The sequence below is a fragment of the Rhea pennata genome, chromosome 5 (genome assembly GCF_028389875.1).
Source record: "Rhea pennata isolate bPtePen1 chromosome 5, bPtePen1.pri, whole genome shotgun sequence".
Taxonomy (NCBI): domain Eukaryota; kingdom Metazoa; phylum Chordata; class Aves; order Rheiformes; family Rheidae; genus Rhea; species Rhea pennata.
The window spans coordinates 32,570,561-32,595,223 of NC_084667.1; the positions used below are offsets into that span (position 1 = coordinate 32,570,561).

Sequence of the window (24,663 nt, forward strand, 5' to 3'; positions counted from 1 at the left end):
GTACAAAATCTCCATGTATATTATGGCTGTAGGAAGAGTAACTTCAGCATGGCTGAAGAGTTTGTAAGTACAAAAAAAAAAAAAAAATCAATAAGTACAGCATTCAGCTCTTAAATTTTGTGAGAAAAATGACCAGTTACTGGGTGAGGCAACATATTCTGGGTTTGTGAAAAAAAAGATGAAGAACAGTTTAGATCCTGATCGCAGTTTATCTCTTGCAGAGATTGGGGAAGATTGCAAGGAGCCAGACAAATTGCAAAGCAGCACCTGGAAAGACCTGCGAGCTGCTGACTCGGTCACAGTGCCCACGGCCACAACCTCAGATGAAGCCTTCAGCCCCCCCCCCCAACACACCTTCCAGTGATGCCTATTAGCAACCTCAGCCCTGTTCACAGGACTGCAATCGCAGAAAGCCACGTATCTCACTCTGTGAGCCTGCTTTAACAATTCCGGTTTTCGCTCCAGCTGGTTGACTTCGACCCATCCTTTTCCTTCAGGGGAAGCTCTGGGGCACAGTCCACCTGGGCAGCTCCACAGCGGTCAGTGGCAGGTGCCGCTCCCCGCTCAGCTCCCATGTGCCCACGCCACTATTAAAAACAGCTGCTCACCTAAGAAGCAGGGAGTGGAGAGCCTTACAAACATCAAACCACCGGCTGCGCCAACGGGTAACAGTGGCCCAACATCTCCACGCTGGCCCTTTTGGGGGGCTACTGACATTTCTGGAACCCCTCCTGCGCCAGTCGGGCTGCTGGGGCGCAGTTAAGTAGCCTGCCGTCTCCTCCCAGCGCGTCTCCTCGCGCCCACACGGCGCAGCTGGGCTCTCGCAGTGGACGGTGGCTCACTCGCGAGCAATGCCTGCCAGATACCCTCACAGAGCCCATAGACCACCCTACCCTGCACATTTGCAACAGCCTTCAGATTCGTACTTCTCTCCTTAAATCAATGATGACAGAGTGAAGTGCTGGTCCAGCTCCCTAATGAACACCTGCAAATCCTTCATACAGTATCTATACACACACTGTCCATACACGATACTCCAGACTCGCTTGCTGTTTGATCACGTGCAGCACACATGTCCATTAATATGTCCCTGCCACTAAAAATAAATCTTTACCCTTGAACAGCAGAAATACCGTATTTCCAACACTGCACAAGGTGCTGATTAGCCTCTTGCTCTGCAACCTCGTAAAACTTTACACAGGCTGCACTTCAATGCACCCACATATTTCTATGAGTCTTCTCACCCTATATAAAAATTAATCACTTTGCTTAAGGACTTTGCAGAAATAGGCCCCTGCTTTCTAGTGTCGCACTTCAGAGAGCAGGGCTTCATTTTTCTTATCTCATAAGTGGTCTTAAAATTGCTTCATGTGTTGCAAATCCTTAAGTTAACAATGTAAATTTGGACCTGGGGCTGTACGCACGGCGAGTAATGTGGAGTATCTCTCATGATTTATTCATCAGCAGACACTTTCTCATTACTTCACTTTCTGGTCTGTTTTCACCACAGCCATGGTCACCGACATATGTTTGAGAGCCTTTTCAAAAGAACAAAAGGGAGGGAGGAAGCCCAGGTCAAAAGGAAGTGATGGGAGAAAGGGATGGAAAAAGCAAACAGGAAGAAGCAGGAGGCAACCAGGAAGTGTTTTTTACCTCAGAAAAGTTAACAATAATTGGGAGCTTATAAGCAAAACAAACCCCCAGACACACTATGTGTACTGGAGGTGATACGGTATCCTTTTCCCTGACTCTTTTGAGAAGTCTCAATTCAGTGATGAAAATGAGAAGACTTTCAACATCGCCCTTCTGCTGAGTCCATAAATAACACTTAATGACAGTTTTAATTAAAAGTCCTCCATGGTTTGATGTCTAAGTACTCCATGGGGTGTCCTTCCTCCCTGCCCTACTTCTGTGCATTCAACAGCTTCTTAAAACTGGATCTTCTTGGGGCAACTTTTAGCTCTAATTTAGCCACAAATAAGTGAGCTACTCTGAGTAAAAGCCATTAAAAACAATCAATCACAAAACAGATGGAACAAGTAGTGGAAGTTTTTTTGTTTTTTTAAAAAACAGTTTTAACAACAAGGTTTACACAGATGCTCAGCAGCTCTCCCTCTCAAAATACGGCATCGTGCGTTCTGCTAAGGAGAGCGGCGGTTCCTGTCCCATTCGCAGCCAAGTCAACCACCTCCTTCAATAGCAACCGCACAGCGATCACAGAAGCTGTGTTTGTGAAAAAGCAATTATAGGAAGGTGTTTAAATCCTTAAATAGTAAAGGAATTTCTTCTGCTGTTGTTTAGCAACTAGAGCCAATGCTAAGTGTCAAAGACAGATGTCCAAGTCTCCAACCAGCACTTCCCAGAGAGCAGTTCAGGAACTGCTGCTGAAACACATTTGGCCACCCCCACTCTCAGGCAGTGCCCCAAGCAGCAAAGAAAGCGACCTGCTAAATACAGCATGGCTTGTGCTCTGCAAAATTCTGTTTAATAAAGAAAATAGCTCTGGGAGCCTCAAATGAACAAACTTACATCTGATGTCTAAAAGGGCATAGCAAATTCTTTTTGGTATTATTGAAATATTTTGTTAAGCAGAATGATTGATTTTGGTACTTCTATTTGCTCTGTGCTTCCACAAAACTTGCAGGAACAAAAGTATCTGAAAATCTATCAAAATGAGTTGTTACCAAACACAATTTCAAAAAGAGTATTAAGAGAAGGCTTACGTGAATGAGTACATTGCATGCAATAATAGAAACCTTGCTTCTGCAAAAAAAAAAAAAAAAAAAAAAAAAAAAAGCTTAAAAGGTTCTAAACTATCAAATCCAAAATTGAACTTTTCCACTTACCTTAGTGTTCATACAAGATTTTCCACGTTTATACTCTTTGTGACTTGCTCTTTTATCAAGCTTGTTCCACAAAGCTTTGGCCTTCCATGTGGTCACTCTTGACTTCAGTTTGGTGTAAAAGTTTCTATTGTCCAAAGGGTCTAATTCAAGTTGGCGAGTGAGAATATTAAAGGCCTGAATGGTACCTTTGCATGTTGAAGCTTGTACAAAGTTTTCAAATATCTGGCCAGCTTGACTATATTTTTCATCATCGTTTTCCCCCATGTTCTGAGAGAAGCGTGTAAGAAGGATTAAGCTGGAGCTCTTGTGCTGGGGCACAGGCGACCAACACTAGCAAGCACTTCCAAGCATGTTACTCCTAGAATAAAAACAAATACAGGCCACGTTAAAGCAGGTTCTGCCGAATGAAACTAAATCCACAAACTGCACGTGTAGCCAATATGAACACAGAAACACAGTATATGGCCAAAGAACAATGTGCAAGATAAATCAGCAATACCATTCAAGATGCATGCATTTAAGAACAACACAACAGACCTGCGCTGCCATAACCTGCACATCACAAAGGCTGCTTTGAAAACCCTACACACTCAGGTCCACCGTTCAGGAACAACCAGCTTCCCCCAGAACCCGACAGTTTTCTTACCTTCTGTTGAGTGACAGCCACTAGGTAATAAATTTAAGACGAAACCAAGTCAGATGCTTTTCCTAACCAGAATTTAAGTCACAGGTAAATGGTCTTAAGCAAACATGCGTCCAAAAGTCCACACTATTCCAGGGAGATTTCTCCTGTTACACAGCTAGGAGCGGGGTTTAGCCAAAGCAGTTCAGAATTGGCGCAAGTAGCCAGGCCTCTTGCCATGAGCAAACGCAGAAAACAGGATAAGCAGGAACATTATCACAAGCTACTCCAGAACTGAAGTAACAGAAAACAAGTAACCAGAGAGAGCTCCCCCTTTGCTAACTCTTTTGCCAAAACGAAAAAGGATTAGGTGCTGTGGTGCACGGAAAGGAGTTTTATCTCCACATACTGAAGTCACATGTTTGGAGTCTTACCTTGTCGTGCACTACAGACATAAGGTAGCGATGCCTGACCCACTAAGCCCCACTGTCTTTTTCTAGTAAGAGGATTATTGTCAAATTGTGTCCAATATTGCAGATAAATACCCCTGTGTTCCGTAAGAGCAAAGCTATTCTAAATTAACAGCAGTTTGCAAGAACTGAAATAGTTTCATTGGGGCACTCCCTTATCCTGCTTTACCCTTGTTCTCCAACGGGGAGTGTCTGAAAGAGTCAGCCAAGGTCCACAGAAAATATCCAAGTGGCTTTCGCGTTTTTCAGAAGAATTATTACAGGTTGTGTAGAAACTTGCCCTCAGAAGAGGGTCTACCTGGGCTCAAGCCCAGAGATTTAAGTCATATTCTTCTTCTCACTGTTAAGAATTAGCTACCAGTCCAAGCAATCAACAACTAAATCAATGCTTGCCTAACCTCCCACATAATTAGTTATTTTACTTGGAACGTCATCTGTTGGCTGATAGTTTTAGAATAAATTGTTAGAAGGGCCTTTGAAGTTATGCTTTTTCATTTAACATTGTTCACAAACTGTTCATTCTCTGCTTGTACTTCCTTCACAGAAGAAAAGAGAAAACCGAATTAGTATTTTGAAGTAAAAAAGAGACCTACCATGTCTATCTCACAATCCTCTAATACAGAAAAATATTATGCAACATATTAAAGATGATCCCAAGGGGAGAAATAAGGAAGCATTTGGTACAGTCACATTCCCTGGCTATGCTCAAAATAAATAACCTTTGTGCGCACATCATCTTTCTGTTGTTGGTTTGTGGGTAAAATAAATTGGCAGCACTTAAGAGTCTGTACATTTTCTTAGACCAAATGTCATGATTAAATACTTTGTGCCAAGAGTAAGTCAGAAAATTTTTGTTTTCCCTTCTGAATTCTTCATTTAGAGTATGCTCCGTGCCCTTTTCTGAAGGGATTCATGAGGTGAAAGCACAAACATGCTGTACGCCCTGACTAACCAAAGGTCTAATTTTTCAAGAAACCGAACGTCCCGAGCCCCCACCGACTCAACAGGCATTGCCAGTCCCCAGCCCCTTTCCAGTCGGAGCTCTCCGAGGAGGACGAGCTGACCCCCTGACACCAGCGAGGGGGCCCGGGGAGCACGGCCACCCCGGCTGCCCCCGAGCATCGCAAAACGCCGCGCTACCCGGCTATTTCTGGGTTGGCCTGAAATCGGCCGAGGGATCCAGAAGGTCCTGGGGGAGCAGGAAAGGCAGGGACTGCCAAGCAGATGGTCTGCTTGCGATCAAGCTGAACTATAAGTCTGGATTTAAGATTTACATACAAGTTCTATTATAAGAGGGAGGCAACTAAAGATAGCAACAGCACTGTGTAAGACATTACAACATGGCTTGTGTGATCTATAGGCACTCCGGGATTTGAGGCCAATTTAAAAAAAATAAAAATAAAATAAAGTAATCAGTGATGAATGCTTACTTTGTCATATGACTTCAACACCTGCCTAAGAAAGCAGTGTGCATCAGGATGGTCATCATGAGGAGAAAGAAAAGCTGGTCAGCATAAACCTTGCCTAGAGTACTACCATTTAACCACTTCCTACTTTGATTAAAAAAAAAAAAAAAAAAAAAAAAAAACACCCTGCGGATGAAATATAGATTCAAAAGTCTCACCGTGGTAAGTACTGGTGCCAGCACTGCAATCTCTGCTTGTCAAAGTGACTACTGCCCTTCCTCTGGGAACTACTCAAAAATATAATAAAGTCAGTTTGAAAATTTACTTAAGTGCTGCAGCCCAATAACAAGTTTGGGCCACAGAAGATAAGAAAACTCGAGAAGCGGAAGCAGTATGGACAAAGAGATCTTTTAAGCGAGAGCCGAAGCGCTCACAGGTTTTTGGCAGCCGTGGGCGAGACGCACAGCTAGCAGGAAACTGCCGCTCTACGTCCCGCGGGTTACGCACAGGAGCAGGCAGCTTTCCCTTTGACGCCCGGGCGTTAAGGAAGACTCCGGAGTTCGCCGCCGTTGGAGGATTCCTCCTGCCGTAAGTTATCCCAACCTCTTTAACGTCCCTGAGCAGGGGTCAACTGCAACGTCAGATGAAGGAAAGCCTGAGAAGCGTGGGTCATCTATGGTGGCTACCCAAGGAGAAAGCAAGGAATCTAACATAGCTTAAAGACAGGCAGGGGAGAGAGCAAGAAGAGAAAGTAGAAATTAAAATAACAGTGCACGCACAGATGTCTACATATGAGAGTGTTTCCTTCAGTGAAAAACTCTTACTAAAGGCATTTTTGAGACTAGCAAACAAAATGCCTCTACTAGCAATTGCTACCGAAAGCGATGCACCGAGTTGGTTCGCTTTTGTAACAGGAAGCCCTTCAACATGATATAGCAAGTGACAAAGCTGAAACACAGGGGTCACTAAATAAAAAATCACAAACTTTTGACAACAGAAGCACGTCAAGTGCTTGTTGACAGTGTTTTGGAGCAGTAAGCTCAAAAGTGCTCTTCTTTTGGTTTAGTTTCCCCACTGGAGAGAAAAAGCTATTAATTTCAATTCAAACTCGCAGTACTTCTAAGTAGTACTTTTAAGGACTCTCCTTAGTCCCTTAGTGCTCTGTTTCTAATATTTGAGAACATGATCCTCCAGGAGATTGGAAAAGAATTAAATTCCTCGCATTTCAGCACCACTAATCCTGATGCCATTTTCAATGCAGCCCTAGTTTTGCCATGTTTACTGAGAGTAAATTCTTTTATTAAGACGTTAGTCAGGCATGCAGGATACAATACATTTATTGTTTGCTTAACAACAACAAACGAATGGATTCTGCAGCATCTGTAGCAATCACTTACTTTGGACTTCCCTCACCACAAAAAACTACAGTACTGCTGCTATCTCTTCTCTGTCAGATGTCTAAACGCACGTGAAACTGGCTGCACTACAGCACTTCCTAGGCTTTTCAGCTTCATTTCTACTCACATCAGGCAGTTTGTTTTCAAATATAAATATTTCTATCTGGAGGAAACACAGCTTTTTGGTGGTTTGGTTTCTTTGTATGCTTTCCTGGAACTGACATAATAGGAAAAAATATTTAATGGGATTCTGGTAACAACTAGAGCTCTCCCTTGCTTTGCTTATAAAACTGGTTCAAACACAAAAGTAAATCTGATTAAAATACTTGTTTTCTATGGGTGAGAAACAGAAAATGCATTTGTTAAGATGCAGAGTCCTAAGAGAAACATCATTGAGCAAAAACTGCTTCTGAAAAGGCCTCACAAACAGCCTCTTTACAAACAGCTAGATGAGCTGTAGGTATTGTTATAGAAAGCCGACTTCCACCAAACTCCCGCAAAATAACTTTTGAGGCCAAGTATGGAATTCAAAACAGCTCCTACTGAGACGCTCACTGCCTCTGAACTTACAAGGTTACCGTCCAGGCTGCTGTTAGCTTGTTTTGCTCCGGCTCCAGGAAACCCTTCAAACATACGCCTTCCAGCAAGCGCTGCTGTGCCGCTTTACCCCGCCGCATCTGGAACCGCCCCGTCCCGCCACGCAGCGGGAAGCGCGCAGCAAGGACACCCACGCCTTCCAGCGGGCGGCATGAAACAAAATTACCTACCCTAGGAATCCATCCGCAACGCGGACTAAGTCACCACTGCACATACTGCACCGCCAAAGACGGCACGCGGGATGCGGGGCCGCACGGGGCCGCACGGCGCCGCGGCCCTCCCCGGGCTGGCTCTGCGACGCGCGAGCATTTCGAGCGAACGACGAACCACCACTTCCCAGGCGCCCGCACGTGGCACAAGCTCAAACTACTGCTGTATTGCCGAGGAGCAAGTTCTGAACTAGAGATTTATTTTTTCTTTAAAGTAACTACCTCACATTAATACCCCTGGGAACTGCAACAATAAGTCTAATGGTTTTGAGGAAAAAAAAATCTCTAGTCCAGTTGCTAGGTGTCAGCTCAATAAAAATTAATACATCACAGGCAAGTGTTCTATATATAGATTCTTATATAAATATACGTAAGTGCTGTTGCTGTCTTTGTTTTGTTTTTATTTAATGTTTTATTCAAAATACACAGTAAAACCACACAAAGTGAGTTTCTATTACTTAAAAAGAGATTTTAAATAGCCAATATACTTAAATGAAGCTAAATGCCACTCTTAGCACATTTTACAATCAATTCTGTTTTCCTGGTATAAATTGGGATTTCAGACTTAACATCTGCAAAATGTCCAAGTTTTCCTTCAACATCTGTTTTTTAAAAATTCCTCTTACTCAAAAAGGAGACGTTGGGAACCATGGTTTAGGTGCATAAAAACTCAACGCATGGGCACAGACCATCTTAGCGTGATTTCAGACACGCTGCACACATCCAAATACTAAGACCTGAAGTGAACAGTAACTTTTAGGCTTGAAGAACCTAGATCTCCTTGAACGACAAAGCCGCATGGCACATTTCTGCTGCAAGATGCTTGGTAGGTAACAGGTCAAACAAGGGCTGACTTCTCTTCAAGCAGCTCCAGAAGAGCCACTTGATTTCCTGCATTCAGGCTGGGGGCATTAAACCTGGGGCACATCTATCTCGCGAGAGCATTCGCATGCGTGCACGTGTTTATATATGTGCACACAGAAAATACTCGGGCGTATCCGAGCTTCCTGCACATCCCTGCAGCTAAAGCTGGCAAACTACTGACCAAGTGCAGATCTGATGATCATCTGGGCCTGCCACAGGTCCTAAAGGCTTCAAGGAGGTGGACTAGGGAAAACATGAACCAGTTCAGAGTGGAGATACTCATTACAAGCAATAATTCACTGATGATTTCGTATAAGGACTTATTTCCAGTTTTAACTACATACATGCCTATTCCAGATTCAGGAAGTATTTTAATGGTTAATAAACCAGTAACTTAAGTGCAAATTACTTCACGCAACTTAAGGTATCTACTTAGTTTCTTTACCTAAAAATATGCTTTCCAAAAACAAGTTCTTAAGTAGGAAGGGCAAAAAGTAGTTCACAAAGCAAAAACGCCTACCAGTGCAGATCAATTTTTTGAGAAACTGTTCATGGATTCAGGCATCAGGCAGTAAATCTTAATGGTCAGTATTGGTTCTGTTTTCCTTTTACCGAATGCCATATACCCTCTTACTTCCATACACGCAAGCCTTCTTGTGAGGCCCAGAGAGGACTCAGAGATTTAAGAATCACAGACAACATAATTATCCTTAAGATGAATATAGTTTTCCAGAATTTAGAATTTAATTGACCAAATTAATGGACTGCTGGGAGCCACATCCTGCTTATGAGTTTTCTAGATAGTCAGTTACATGCAAAAAAAGAGTTTGCACCTTCAGAAAAAGAAAGTTTGCTGGGAGAGTATTTTAAAAATAGTTTTTCTAACAGAGGTGCTAAAAGCTATAATAAAGTTCCAAATTTCCATATAGTACACATCTTTAAAGATAACTTTGGATGATTAAGTCACATTCATTAAGGGTTAATGTCATGCATAAATAGCATATTAAAACCTGACTCATGTTTAGCTTAGTTACAAGAAAGGACATTTTTCAGCTCTGCTCTAGAAGAACTGAAACACAATATAAACAAGAGTAGAAAGTTTACGCTGATGTTCTGGGTTGGGACCACGACAACAAAGGGAAAAAGAAAAAAACAAAAGGAATTTAACATCAACCAGCAAGTAAGTGTACCTCTTAAGAATTAAGGCGTCTGTTATTCAAGTTAAATGATGTTATGAAAATACTGTCAATGAAAAAGATTAAATGGACAAACTTCCAGCTCTGTGAAAATCCCACCCATCTTTGCCTGCAATACTTACAATACAACTTACAATTTGAAGCTCACACAGCAAAACAGCTATGATACAAGAAATGCTAGGGATGATTGGTTGGTTTTCCACCAGCATCAGATTTCCCACTCTCAGCGGGATGTCCAGATGTCAGAGAGCCCTCTGGAGTGGCGGTGTCCCCCTCGCTGGGCTTTCCTCGCAGGCAGGGGGACGTAGGGATGGAGGGGAATATGCTACAGAAGAGGAGCACGCGCACGAAGCAGGAATACGCAGAGCACGTTTGTCAGTGGCCACGGAGATGCTATTTTGTTAGTCCTTCCAGCACCGGGGCAACCCGAAAGGATGAGCAGAGGGACGGACTGCGCACTCATGGCAAAAGACAGGGCTGCCGAGGCGGGTTGGTGGCTGGGGAGCCACCAGCAAAGGGAGACGTGCCCAAGGACCGTAGCAGCGGGAGCTACCAGAAGGAGCTCTGCAGTAAGGGCCCCAGAACCGGGGACACCCACGTGAAGCTTTTTCCTGCAGGATATTTTTTGAGAAAGGAAATTAATGTTTGCTTCATTTCTTTAAACAAAAGAAAAAAAAAAAAGAAACAATGGCTGTGCTGAAGCAAATTGCCCTGTATACGTCTTGGGGGAAAAAAAGGGAACAGCACTGATGTTAGTTTTCACAGAATATATGCCAAAACCTCTTGTAAGTATGTAAAGACTGTATTCCAAGTGCAGGTGCCTGGTTATACGGCTTCTCTCCGACCTGTTTCCCCCTCGCTAGTGGGGCTGTGCCAGCTGCCCAGGAGGTCGCCAGGCCCCGAGCTCGGCCAGCCGGCACAGAGCAGCCGGAGGGCTGCCCCGCGTACCAGGATCAGCCCACTGAAAACACCGGCCGTACCGCGCTGCCAGCTACTGAAGAAAGAAAACCTTATGAGCATTATTTTCACACGTATATAGACATAGGCTTTTAGAACTAATGTTTTTTAACACAAGCTAGCACTCAGTTAGTATGTCCTATGGCTGGTCACAATATTAATGTTATTGGTCACTCCAAAAAGGAAGCACGAACAAGTTAAAGAAAAAAAAAACAATTTTTGATCTTTGACTTGCAGTTGATGGGTTCTTGGGCTAGGCTGTTGTCAATTCACCAAATGACACTGGAAAATCACGAAGAAGGACCTGGAAAGGTCCGCCAGAGGGTAGTGGAAAATCAGAGAAGTGAAGTTAAACACCAGACTGTGCTAGGAAACAATTATGTGCGAAAATGGAATAAAACCTAACAAGTTTGCTTTATAGCTGTTTTCCTCTTTTTGTCCTTCTAAGCTGGACCCACAGTTACCAGAAGAGATTAAAAGAGAGACATTACTTCTGAAAATGGAAGGAGTATTTTTGGAAGAAAATGTGCAGGATGACTTCTACCCTCTTTCAGCCTTGCCTTCCCAAAGGCTAAAGAAAAACAAAGTACAAACAAAAAATCCAAACAAAAATTCCAATAGAGTTACAAAAACATCCATTTCTGCTGCAGAAAAATCCTCTCAGCAGACAAAGAATTTATCTCAGAAGATCATTTGGGGAAAATTCATCAGAAAAAAATTTAGCAGTGAGAATAAAAAATTAGGAAGCAGCCCCTTCAAACCAACCTCTGGAAGTAGAGTAGAATTAAGCAGTAACAGAAGAGATGGCAATCTGGTGTCATTGTTTTCACAAGGCAAGTGCGGATATGGCCAGATAGAATTAAATTATGATTCATCATCTCAGGCACATGAAGTATACTAAGAAGTGTGTGAACTGAAAAAACACTTATTAATAGTAATTGTTCGTCACACACATAGTAAAGCCTGGTTCCAAAAGGCTGAGGTTTATATCCACTATGTCTGCACTGTCAACAGTATTGAAGGTCAAAGAAGTGGATGCATCTTCTACATTAAAGCCTCTATGCAACATTGGCCAGTTGCTTCCGATCACTTAAAAAGTGCAATAAGCTGTGCTTACATACATAAAAGATGTTATCAGACTCTTCGTTAGTCATTCCTTCATCTGCAAAATTTATTTTTCCACTTACCTGTACTTCATTGCATATAAGTGGGTATGCATGCTAGGAATGCACGTATTCCTAAAACTAATTCTCAAGAGTTACTTTTCTCACTGTCATCCAGTGCCAACATTTGCTTTACTGTATAAAAGATCGCACATTTTTGAACGGAAGAATGCAATCTGTAGGAGGTTTTGGCCAACATCAACACACGTTATCTGAAAGTCAAGATTAACAGTGGTTTCAAGAGTTGAGCATGCCTACGTGCAAAATCATAACAGATATGTTAAGACATCCAAAATGCAGAAAGTTTTAAGACAAATGTTTCATTCCCGTGTACTAATGGTCATTAAAATCATTTCATTCCCATGTATTAACACAAATTTACCTGTAAAGGCTACAGCTGTCTGGGATCCCAAAATGATGGAAGCAGCAACTATTCATTGCTTCTTTGAATGTAATGCTTGTAGCTCCAGAGTGGATTAAAGACATCTGATTTCTTCCCCTTCCTACAGCTACCCGGAGACAGAGCTAAAGCTGCTGGGCGCCCTGACTCTCAGCAAGGTTGAAATTTTCAGAGAGAAGGGATTAACCAGTTCTAGATTTGCAGAGCGCCTGGTACAGCAAGGTCCTGATTAGAGCCAGCTTTGTTGGAGAAAACAACATTTTAAAAAGGAAAGAGATTTATGAAAACATCTTGGGCCAATGCGTTTTTGCTTTAACACAGCCCAGATGCTGCAAGCTGGCCAGATACTCGACAGCTCGTGCAGTCCCAGCGCTCCCAAGGCCCCGGTACTGCCCCGAGGAGGGTCCAAGCCCACAGAGTTGCCACCCCCACCCCAGAACCCCGTGGCACCAGCCCTCACAGCCCGACACGTGCTGCACTCGTGGTGCCAAAAAATGGGAACTGGGGAGCTTTTCCACAGGTTTTTCAAATATTGGGAAATTGTAGACGTTTTTATCCAACTTCTAATCAAAGCAAAACCTAAACTCCTCTCGCCAAAACACACTCGCATAAAACAAGCCAACAGAAGATGGTAAGACATACTTCATTACACTTCCTTCATACATAGCTCAAACAATTCTAATACCCCCTACATCTTATGCAGGCCAAGAAGAAACTACTAAGAACTGACTGAGAAAAGAAAAATGATTAAAAAAAAAAGCTTATCTTCATCCTTATTTTTGACGTAACCTATTCATAAAGGAAACACTGTAGAAGATCTCCATTTTACAAATACAATTTTTCACAAGAAAAAGTTTAACCAGAGCCGGAGATCTTGCATTATCTTGTGCTTTTGTCTGTTTTTACACCAGCATGGATTTAGACCTCTCTCCTGAGGGCAGATAAACAGCACTGCTTGTATTTCTCCAAAATTGCAACCAGGCCTTTATCTACACGCAAATCACCAAGCTTTAGCTCTGCAGGAGAAAAGGCCGAGCTAATGCCTTAATAGGGCGCATTACTCTGTGATTAAGTACTAATGCAACAGGTGCCCTAAGAGCAAAACGTGCAGGAGGGCCAAGGTTTTGCTGCACCGTCTTGAAGACGGGACATCCATTGGGGCTCACTGCGGGGGGCTCTGCGTGCACCCACGAAAACAGCACAAAAGTAGCCTTCACTTGTGTTGCAGACTGCGCTGTGGCCTCCCCCACGACGCAGCAATGGACGGCGGGGCTGGAAGACCCCCACACAGCACCACTCGCTCCTGTGCTGCAAAGGAAACCCACGCTGGCAGAAACAGCCCTACTGGAAGCGTTTACAAAAGATCATTTGCTACATTCGGGCCTTTAAAGCTTGGAGCTGGTGGGTGGGGGGAGAGCTTCAGACCTACCGTCGGACACTTCGTATTATGAAAACACGATTCCCCCCCCAAACACCGTTTGCACTGCTACTCCATTACCAAAGAGAACAAGCAAGCAACAAACAGTGCAAAGCAAAGCACAGCAATGATACCTTCTGAAGCAAAAATCTGAACCATGATGCTTGTGAATCACACTAGTTACCCTTCAATTCCAAACTGAAGTTAAAAACAGGTTCTTCAGTACACAGTGCATCCACAGGCACGTGACCGCGACTCACCTCTGGATACTGAGCAGCTATCGAACGAAGAGGAGCCTACGCTGCAGGTACCCACTCAGAGCCCGTGCACCGCCTGCCCAGAACAACTCACTCCAGACGGGCTCAGCCCGCTCAAAGAAGTGAGTCTCAACATATAAATTAAATATCAAATGAAATACTTCAGAGAGGAAGTAGTAGGGAACTTGTTTATATCACCTCTGAAAGCAAATTATTTACATGATGACACTCTTTTGCAGGCAAGTCACACTACAGCCAAATTCTACTTAAAGAAAACTCTTGAACCAACAGCCCAAGGAAAGAGAGAAATAAAATTTAAGTGCCACAGAATAAAGTGTGCATGCTAGTTGCGAGATTTTCATAATGCATTTCTAAATCATAAACCCTTAAGAAATGGAGCTAGGAAGCAACCGCACACAGAAGCAGGCACGCACACATCCGAGGACACGGTGCAGCGACCGGGCTTACGGGTGCATCTCCCAGGGCTCCTGCTGCCAGGAATTTGGGGCCCCTGGGAAACTCATCTGCGGCGTTTCATATGATGGCACACTGACCCAAAGTCCTCTCCCTCAAGCTGAGCCTCCACCTCTGCCCATCACCTGCTGCTGGATGCGACCAGCGAGCCACATCTGGGGAAGCAACACAGCACGTGAGAAAATGCAAAAGCCTCAGCAATGAAGAAAGCGTTTATTTGCCAGGTGCCCTAATGCAGTAAGTTGATCACATCCAGAATGACTTATTCCTACTTTTCTAGGATTTTTCAGTGCTGAGCTTATTTTTTCCACTAAAACAAAAGATGCCATGTACTTGCATACAAGACGGAGATCAAAAATTCATAAAGAGGTTGCAAGTTTTGTACAGTTACGCAAGTTGCCACTACAATCTCTCCTGTTCTTCCCCACAGGATGAGCACTTGAAATGCTGTTTTGAATAAACGAAGCAAGTCTAAGAAAGATTACAGAAGGGAAAAAAAGCAGAAGGCACTTTCACTGGATTCCTAATATCCACAGTATCAACTGATTATGCACCAGCTTTTGCAGGACGTATTTCACCAAGGCATCTTTGCACGCAGCCTATAGCACCAGGCGGATGACAGCTCACCCAGGTATTTGCATTTCCAAATGGGTCAGAACCGTACCAGGCAAGGAAAGCAAGCGCTCTTCCCTCGTGGCAGCCCGTCGCCGGCAGGGCCAGGCCAGAGCAGCCGCCCGGCGCAGTGCCCTGGCCGAGGTCCGTTAGTCGTCAGCAGGGTAAAAAGTTAGTTTGAGGGACCAGCAAGTCTGCCTCGCGCACCGGCACAGCCACCCGGGGAGTGGAGCCCTGGCCAGGACCCGTGTCTTATGGCAAAAGGCTGAGAATTTCACTGCTGGAACTTTAAATTTTAAGCAAGTGATAGGAATATAATCCCAGATATAGGCTTAGGGGAGTGAAAAGCAGGGGAGGAAAAGGTAAAGGCAGAAACCAGAATGAACAACTTAAATGCTGCTTGGCCCAAGTCTCACTGCCACTTGGTCACTTCCTTGCAGAAGCCCGCTACACTTGCAAAATCATAAGCGATACTGGCCAGCAACATCAGGTCAAATGTCTTGAGTGAAACCTTAAAGACGCTATACAAGCAAGAAGTTCAGCTGCTTCCACCTCTCCTCAGTGTCGGCAAGGATGCTCTGCCACTGCCGTAAAACAAATCCCGTCATCTAAAACTGCGCCACCGGGGGAAGGTGGCTCTGCCGAAAACAGGGGAGGACCTGCGCCCGCCGGGGTGTGCCGAGCGAAACGCCAGCGCGCGACTGAGCGCCTCCTCCGGCGCGGCAACGCTCAGCCACCGCAGCGGAAGGAGAGGGCGCTTCTTCCAGCGCCCCCAGCTCCCACGGGCAACGGGGAGAAGCCGGCGCACTGCAAACGAAGCACCGACGGCGGAGAAAGTCACAAAACGTGGATCAACCACGTTTGCACGGGATAATCACTGCGCATGTTCCATTTAAAACAAAAACGTATCGGGGAGGGAAGAGTCGAAATCAGGATCCTATCTGAAAATAGGAAGGTGACTGCAAACATACTCAACAGGAATTATTCATGTGACTATAACCCTGTAAAGTAAGCAAGTATTTAAAACAAATGTTGTCTTCTTTGCTTAATTCTAATGAGCAGGGCAAGAGGGTTTAACATTTATGTTGTCGGTATCAGTCTCTAATGACCAGGCCCAGAACCATCAATCGGTTTCATTTTAAATTCCCTAGACCTGGTAGAGGCCAAAAATGCTGGCTCTTCTGGAGATCTTCCTCCAAGGAAACAGAGGAATCATTAAAATCAAAATGAAACCATTGTGCACAGAAAGGAAACATCACTTGGCTTAACCACTTCCTCCAAAATTAAAATAATAATTTCAGCTCTACTTCTGGCATAATATCATAACGAAGTATTAGATAATGGGCTAAACCCATATGGAAAGAAAGAAATTTGGATTGAAAACATGAGCTGCTTCTTGGTATGACAAGACATGTAATTTTCTCATTAGAGAAACAGAGTCATTAAAAATAAATGCAACTAAGACTTCCATGAACTCTTCAGAAGCAGCAATCATAACCTGACAAAGACCTTTGATATCTGAGGAAAAGTCAGATAAAGCAACAAAAAGTTCATTTGCCTTCCGCTTTGCAAAAGTGCCAAGTTGTCTTTCTCACATACACTTAAATAAGCTTTGCATGGACATCAGTGTATTGGCTACAGGACAGCTGATCAGGCAGACATAGAAAGAAAGATTCACATTTCTTTGCTTGTCTGTATGCTACTTCAGGAGAGCCAAAAAAAAAAAAAATAGTAGTAGTTCACAGGCTGAGTACTAAATTACTTGTGTGAAAAAACTGTGATATATTGCACCAGCATTTACTTCTAAATGAAATCTTGGATGCAAATACAGGCGTGTTTCACATTATATGCCATTCCTTTCTTTACCTTAGAAAAACAGTGAAAAGCAACACTTAAATAAAAACACAGCTAATTTCCAGAAGCAGATATTTGTAGTTAAATTAGTCTGAGATTTCAGAAGGGCTCAAATCACTCTAGGGAAGATGTATCCTCTTAAATTCTATGTTAGTTATGGCCTTTTGAAAGTTTTACTTGTCAAAAAAAAAAAAAAAAAAAAAAAAAAAAAAGAAAAGAAAGAAAACACACACTCACCTTAAAGGCCAAGATTTTCATATAGACATAGCTTTGTAGAACTACCCGCTTTATTTGACCATCTGAAGGGTGTAAATAAATGCTCCTTTAGAAAAAGCTGAGTCAAAAAACTGTCACACACAGTGTCAAGTAGTTTCATTGAAGGTCAGTTTGTACCTTGGAGGAAAGGGTTGTGAACAGGCATTCGTGTCGCACCCTACCCTGAAATAGCTGTAAAATTCCTTTTGTTCTGTCTTAAGGCACGGTAAGTGCTCTGTAAGCAGGAGTGTTGCTAGGCCACCCGGGCCGGGCAAGCGGTGGTCCCAGCGCACAAGGAGCCGCCCGCTCCTGCGCTCCGTGTTTGTCTTGACAAGTGAGTGGGGGATTTTTTTTTTTTTTTTTTTAAATCAATGTGTGCAAAGCCGGTCAGCCTGCGCACATCAACATATTTTCTGCCCGCTTATCAAAGCATCAAAGTTACAAATAAGATGTGCCTGACCCGTCAAGTCAGCTGTGCAGCCCAGCAGCACATCCTGGGGTGTATTACCTTACTCGGCACCCTTGTGCTGCAGCTTCAGCTCAAACACCTGCTCCCAAATAGATACCAGGTACCCAGGACAAGAGACAGCACCTCATGAAATATTTGGCACCATGTCTCAAATTACCTTTGACGTGCACAGTTATTTATACCTCGTGGCACACTGCATGCCGCTGTGACAAGATAGCGTCGCATAATACCGTATGTCAGGAATGCAGGCAACAGATTTAAACCAATCCTCACTTCAAGACACTTTTACTAGGAAGCAGGTCACTAACTGAGTAATATCCGTTTTATGCACTGAAAAATTTACGTTATTCATTTCCAGGAAACAAAATCAACCACCCTTAATCCTTTTCCCCTCACACACACATATCCCATCAGAACAATAGAAAGAGTTGTTTTGTTTTGTTTTGTTTTTTTTGTCATAACAGGTTTACTATTGGGACATACTTAGTTCAGCATGCAAAGCTCATTTTTTGATGCATTTGCTAGAATACCTTCTAATGTTGACTCTGTACCGAGACACAGTTTCAAAGGGCAATTACAGCAAGAAGTATTTGCTTACATCCACTCATCTCAGCTTTGAATTATGCACCAATAGTTCATATTTATGGAGTTTTTTTCCAAGCCCTAAACACATGCACATTTCTGATGTTCATTCAGCCAGGCCGATGTTCTGAACACAGGCGCTGCAGGGAGAAGCGTCGGCTGTTACTAGGCCATGGAAGACGCCCATGTTCCGCATTCGCTTTACGAAGAAAATCTCTGAAATCTGAAAGATAGCTCCAGACCTCAATATTTTGCTGTCCCTACAGCCATGTCATAACTTATACAAACTCTTAATTTTCTGAACTGATTAAATAAATAAATAAATAAAGCACAGGTGAGAACTGTGGGAATTCTTGGCACTCAGTGAAAGGGAGAAACTAAATATTGAGCAGAAGGCTAGCAGTTTGGATCTGAAAGAACTCTTCCATGTAAATCATCCAAACCCAGGCATCACATTTCATTAGCAGGTCCTTTGGGGCAATTAGGATGGAAATTAGGCCTGGAGAAGGAAGATCTTGCACTCAGAAAGCTGCCTCCTTAACAAGGCAAGGAGACACACATGAAAGTGCTGTTCAAACTTGGGAAATCTCTCTCCCTGGCAGAAAAGCAATGGAGATTCAAGAGATTCTCACTGTGCCAGATCCACCGCTGGGGTGAAGCAAGGAGGACAACAGGATAAAAATAAAAATCTGCTCGACTATGCACTTAATGCCATGAAGTCAAGCCGCAGTACTCCCTGCAACACAAGCCCTGAATCTTCTCCTATTGAGTTCAAACTGATACTCCTCAGCTCAGCACAAGGTGACAGAGCATAAAGAAAATCCATAATAAACAGCCTGATAACAAGCATATACAAGAGATGATCTTGCGCAAAAGGAAGCTGCTGTGATGAGTGAGAAGAAACCAAAAACCACAAGCTATCTCGCAGAATAAAGTTTACTGAGGGTGCTGTTTAACCAAAGAGGGGTTATTTTTAGCTGTAAAGAGTGTCAGCAGAAACACTGTGCTACATTACGAATTTCTCCCCTGCTTTTAGCAATTGTCTTCATTTCTTTAAATTCATCCGTGTTGCCCTGTGTGCACGGGTTTGAAGGCCAAGGCTACTGCACATCCCAAACATCACTAGTAGATGGGACTCACCTCAGCCAATAACAAGGATTACAGTTATCACGATACACTCATCTGATTACATCCAAATAAAAATCCCACTATCTGACAAACCCAACTCTTCCCAAAGGGGGTTGGGGGGGGGGGAAGCATATTCTCCCTTTGCTTCAGCTTCTACTCTGCTGCCTTCCGAAATGGTTAATATTTTTATGCTGGACTCATTGGTATTTTACTCACGCATGACGGACTAGAAGCAAATATCTTGGAGGATTTAAAAGCCTCTTAACTGGCTCTTCAGGTAAGTAAACACCAAAATATGTTATGTAAAGACCATTTTGATATACTCAGCCTTAAAACCAACACAGTATAAAAGAAATCTTAACATTTTTTCTGTTGTAAATTTTATAAGTGTTTAAACTGCTGTAAAACAATTTTAATTACAAAAATCTCCACATATTGCCAACAAAAGTTTCTCATAGCACTGGAAATTCTATTTTGATGCTTGGATATAGCAGTCACACACAAGGATAAACTGAAACACCCTACTGCGCATTACTACAGTCTACACAGGCAATAATCTGCAAGCTTAAAAAGTCTGAGAAGGGTTTATCATGGACTAACGGATCCAAAGAAATTGCTTTTTAAGAAGCCCAAACTCCATAACTGCACATTTACAATGCTGAGCACAGTCATTTTAAAATCTGAATTTGTAACATCCACTTGGCTGGCTGTAGCATGTAGAGAAACTGTTGGCATCATTTGCCAATGCAGACCAATGCAGATGAGATGATGGTGATAAAAAAATATTTTAAATCTAATCCACGTATTCACGACACTTCATCTGCCTGAAGGAGCCAGGTCCCAAAAACGTAGCATTTTGAGACCAATTAACAAAATGCAGCAAAGGTTACAGCAACAGAGAGGAAGGCTAATCTCTGAACTGCTGTTTTGTCTTCAGAAATATTTTCTGCTCACAAGGTCTCACCATCACAGCTTAAGGAGGAAAAAAGCAAGAAGAAATGAACTCATGTTCAGATTTTCTGCTGCTTACATCAATGTTACTGGGACACAGAAATAAAAACAAGCAGAACTTGAACTAACAAGAACTTGAAGTAGTTCTAAGTGTCAGTTTTAAGTGTCTGTTTTAATTAGTGCTATGGTAGTACCTGCCTGTCCTGACAAGGAATCAGGCTTCTCTCCCCTCCACATTGTATGATGTTCACAAAAATTGGAAGGAAAACAAAGCCAGAAACACCCTCACTGAATGCAAGTTTGGCGCGGGAAGATGGCTAGATAGCAGCTCACATTTAAGCACAAGACTATTTTTTCTTTTTTCCTTTCACGGAACTAAGGCAGACTCTAAATATGACTAAAGATCAGTTTGGGGATGTTTTCACTTGCTTGTAAATGCAGCTATGTGAAGATGAAAGAGTTATAGTCTTAGTCATCTTCTCCATGTCAAAAATAAACTGAGCAATTTCCAGAATGTGTCATAATATAATATTAACTATGTATCAGCACAGTCACTGAATCAGTGGACACTTAATATCCTTAATATAGAATATCTGTATTTTCTGAAACCAGTGTCACATAGGACGCTGGAATACCCTGAACTACTAACACCACTTCTACTGCAGACTGAGTCTTTCAGAAAAGTCTCTAAACGTGGTCCTGAAGACAAATAAACCACAGTCTCTCCCTCCCCCTGGGAGGCAAGGCCTTGTCCACCAGGACACAGGATTTGGCTACGACGCCAGGAGAGCCAAGCTGAGATCAGGAGCTCCTGAGGAAGGTTAGATGTTACCAAGGACTCACAACAAACCTTGCTGCCACGCAGAAGATTCCCAATGGGAAATACATAGCATTTGAAAGTTTTCCCTCAAGTTTTCAAGATGCTAATTATAAAATACCAGAGCAGTGAGGCAGCTGGAGCAGAGGCAAGGTACATGCTGGAAGAGATGGAAGGCTTGAAGCATGGTCACAGGGGAACAGGACAGCAATTGCCTCTCCTGCTTTAGGGTTTCTTAAGGAACATTTCCACCCCAGAAATAAGCTCTCTCATCTTTGCAAGGAATGGGACATGGACACTGGACAAGAAAATGCTGCTTCAGAGCATCTTAGAAGAACAAAAAACATAACATCTTCTCAGACAATACTTACTTCTAGATCCCAGATGCAACTCAGGCAAATCTGAGCTCCTCACAAACCACAGTGCAACCACTGCTCCAGCATTGGGCATGTCAGACTGCCCTGTGCTTCCAGGGCAACACTAAGAACCACTAAGAAAAAAATAAATAAATAAATCAGAGTTTTAAAAGAGATGATTTCTCATTTCTATACTTCTGCACTTTCCATATTATATTATACTTCCATGACTTCCTACGCATCCACCCATTTTTATGTATGGCACAGGTGAAAGTCAAGTGGCTGCATGGCAAGAGGCATCCAAATGCCACATGCTTCTGGATTCCCATCTGGGCTTCGTGTCTCTACCTCACATTATAAACTGCATCTCCAACATCTTTTTCTAGTACTATAGAGAAAACAGGGTTAACCCATGTAAAGCAACATTTTAAAGTATTAACTTCACAGGTCTTTCTAACGTAGGAGATAGCATATGTTTTCCAGCAACAAGTCTAAAAAGCAGAGCTGAATAAAAAGCTAGAATCAAATGCAGATATCTAGCTAGTCAGTCCAGTCATAAGACAACCTGTCTTGCAGCATAGAGAAAGCCAAGCTGTAGGGAAAAAAAAGAATGAGAACTTCTAAACCCAAGTTTAAAACTGAAGAGTGACCACTATGTCTGTGCTATAACGAGGTGTACCTACTCACAGCAGTGGATTTATGAAATATTAGTCTCGGTACTTCGGAAGTACGTTGCTTGTGACCGCGTAACCCCGGCTCTGCACAACTACAACTTCTGTTATCTGCCTGAAAGGCTGAGGGGGAGGGAGTCCGATCCTGCGGAGGTGGGGCTGGAGTCACAGTCAGGAGAGCAAAGTGCCCAATTAGTGCTTTGATTAGCGAATAAAATGCTTACAAAGATAAAGGCAGCAATTGTATTTTAAAAGCAACTTGTATTTCTAAGCAGAGAATTATGAAATTCTTCTGCACTTTTCCCATTTATAAAGAAGTGAAACATGACAAAAGTCGAGATCAGCTGCCAGATTCTGCCTGAGTAAGACCAGAACGTGTTGAGGGTTCGGTGACTCAGTGCAGTTTCAATCCCCACAGCATTTACTGTCTTCATTTTACACGGGGGGGTGGTGGTGGTGGTGTGTATGATGTTGCTAAAGTTAGGAGCGAAAGCTTGCTGATGCTTCAGTACAGGGTCTTACAAGTTACTTCTCCGTATGACTTGTCCGAGAGAAAGGGTAAGAATCAACGCATTTAGACAAATACCCAGGCACTTCAAACTAATTACAGGTGGACAGGTTCTTGTTTAGAGTACTTGCGTAAGTGATAACATACATGATTTCCAGCTTGGTTTTAGGCTAATCTGTTTTCCGCCCATGTAATACTTTCAGCAACCACGGCGGAATGGCGAAACGAGGGAAGGTGCCCTCTTTCCTCCCTGACCAGGGCACTTCACCAGCACCAATTAGACGTTAATGTTCCTGGGAGGCAAGTGTGACAAGGTTTATTACGGCGTTTTAAAGATTAGGACACTGAGTCACGGGGAGGTCGAGCGCTTCCTCAGCAGCCACAGCGGGGCAAGCGGCGGGGCCCGAAAGGCCGCGGTCACGCCGGGGCCGTGCCGCGGGACCCGGGCCCTCCCCGGCACAGACAGACAGACAAACAAGCAAACCCCCAGCTTCCGACAGCACGTTTCCCAGCCATGCCAGCACGCCTCGAGTCTGACCTGCAGGCACCATCCCCAGATGCAGGGACGCAGTCCGACGTTCCTGCTCAGAGCACATCCTGGCTGCACGCACCGGCGCGGCTGCCAACCGCGAACCGGGGCGGGGGGCGGTATTATTATTATTATTATTATTATTATTATTATTATTTAGGCCGACAGGGACCTCCACATCTTTTCAGATAAACTCATCAGAAAACTTTTGGAAACTGGCTCGACCCCGTAAGCCTCGGGGCAAACGAGCCGACGCTCGCCAGCCGCAGCCTCCACGCGGCCCCGCTGCCAGCCACCCCAATTCACGCCACGCGCGCGCCACGCCGCCGCCAGCGACGCCCCGACGCCCCGCGGAAGGACGGAGCCGGCGGCGCCGCACTCGGCGAGGCCGGAGCCGAGCGCAGCTCGCGGCCGGGAGCGCTCCGCGCCGCGCCGCCGGGCTCGCCGCCCCTTCCGCGGCGCGGCGCGGCGCGGCGAGCAAGCGCCCCCCGGCCCCAGCGCAGGGCGCGCTCCGCGCTCTCCGCGCTCCCCCGCCACCACGCCGCCGCCGCACCTGCTCCGCGCGCGCGCCCGCACCTGCCCGCCGCCGCCGCGCCGCGCACTCACCGCTGGCGGCGGCGCCGCTCCGCTCCGCTCCGCATGCTGCCGCTGCCCCCCGCGCCGCGCCGCCCCGCGCCGCGCCGCCCCACGCCGCGCCGCTGCGCCCGGCTCCGCGCGGCGCCCCGAGCGCCCCGAGCGCCGCGCGGGCGGGGCCGGCGCGGGGCGGGGCCTGCGCCGGGGGCGGGGCCTGCTCGGGCGGCCGCCCCGCCCCGCCCCCGCCGCGCGTGGGGCCGCGGCGCGCGCCGCTGGCTGCCCGCGCGCGAGTGCGCGCGTTTGCTCCCCACGGAGGGGTTTCTCCGCGCGGCTGTCTCCCTCACGGCCGAGCTTTCTTCCACGCGTGTCCCCCTATCAAAAACTCGCTTGCCTACAAATTTCTACCTCACAAAGGTGATTTTTACCACAAATTTTCCCCGTCAAAGACGAGATTTTTCCCCACCAATTTTCCCCGTCAAAGACGTGGTGTTTTTTCCACAAATTTTTTCCATCAAAGAATAGGTTTTTTTCCCACAAAATTTTCCCCGTCAAAGACGGGTTCTTCCACACCTCTCCCTCTCAAAAACGTTTTTTTTCCCCACAGAACTCTCCCCCTCTTAGACAATTCTTTCCACAACTTTCTACCTCCCAAGGATGAGTTTTCCCATGCATTTTTTCCTCTCAAAAATGAGTTTTTACCACACAACTCTCCCTAAGATGAGTTTTTCCACAAATTTCTACCTCACAAAAACAAGATTTTCCACACATTTCCTCTCAAAAATGAGAGTTTTCCACACTGCTGCCCAAAGAAATGTTTTTCCACACATCTCCCTCTCAAAAATGACTTTTTTTTCCACACAACTCTCCCTCCCAAAGAGGAATTCTTTCCACCCATTTATTCCTCTCGAAAAAAAGTGGGTCTTTTCACACAATTCTCCTTCTCAAATGAGTTTTTTTCCACGTATTTCTCCCTCTCAAAGACGAGTTTTTTCCACACAACCCTCCTTCTCAAAAAGGAGTTTTCCTCAAAGACGAGTTTCTCCTTGCAACCCTTCCCCCCAAACACGAGCTTTCCCGCCCGGT

At 44.5% G+C, this 24,663-nt stretch overlaps 1 protein-coding gene across 12 annotated transcripts in view; it reads right to left on the minus strand.

Moving 5' to 3' along the window:
- Positions 1-23,692, minus strand: part of MICAL2 (microtubule associated monooxygenase, calponin and LIM domain containing 2) — a 71,874-nt gene extending 48,182 nt beyond the window's left edge. For 8 of the 12 annotated variants that reach the window (XR_009958604.1, XR_009958606.1, XR_009958603.1 and 5 more), the window contains exons 1-3: positions 23,614-23,692; positions 21,315-21,433; positions 2,847-3,204 (exon numbers count right to left, since the gene is read on the minus strand). Coding sequence is in view for 2 of the 12 variants with exons in the window: in XM_062577573.1 (XP_062433557.1) it covers positions 2,847-3,110 (264 nt within the window). In the remaining 10 variants the exon portion in view is untranslated. The remainder of the gene's footprint in view (positions 1-2,846; positions 3,205-21,314; positions 21,434-23,613) is intronic. The other 4 variants (XR_009958610.1, XR_009958609.1, XM_062577572.1 and 1 more) reach the window with 2 other exon arrangements.
- Positions 23,693-24,663: the final 971 nt, after the last annotated feature.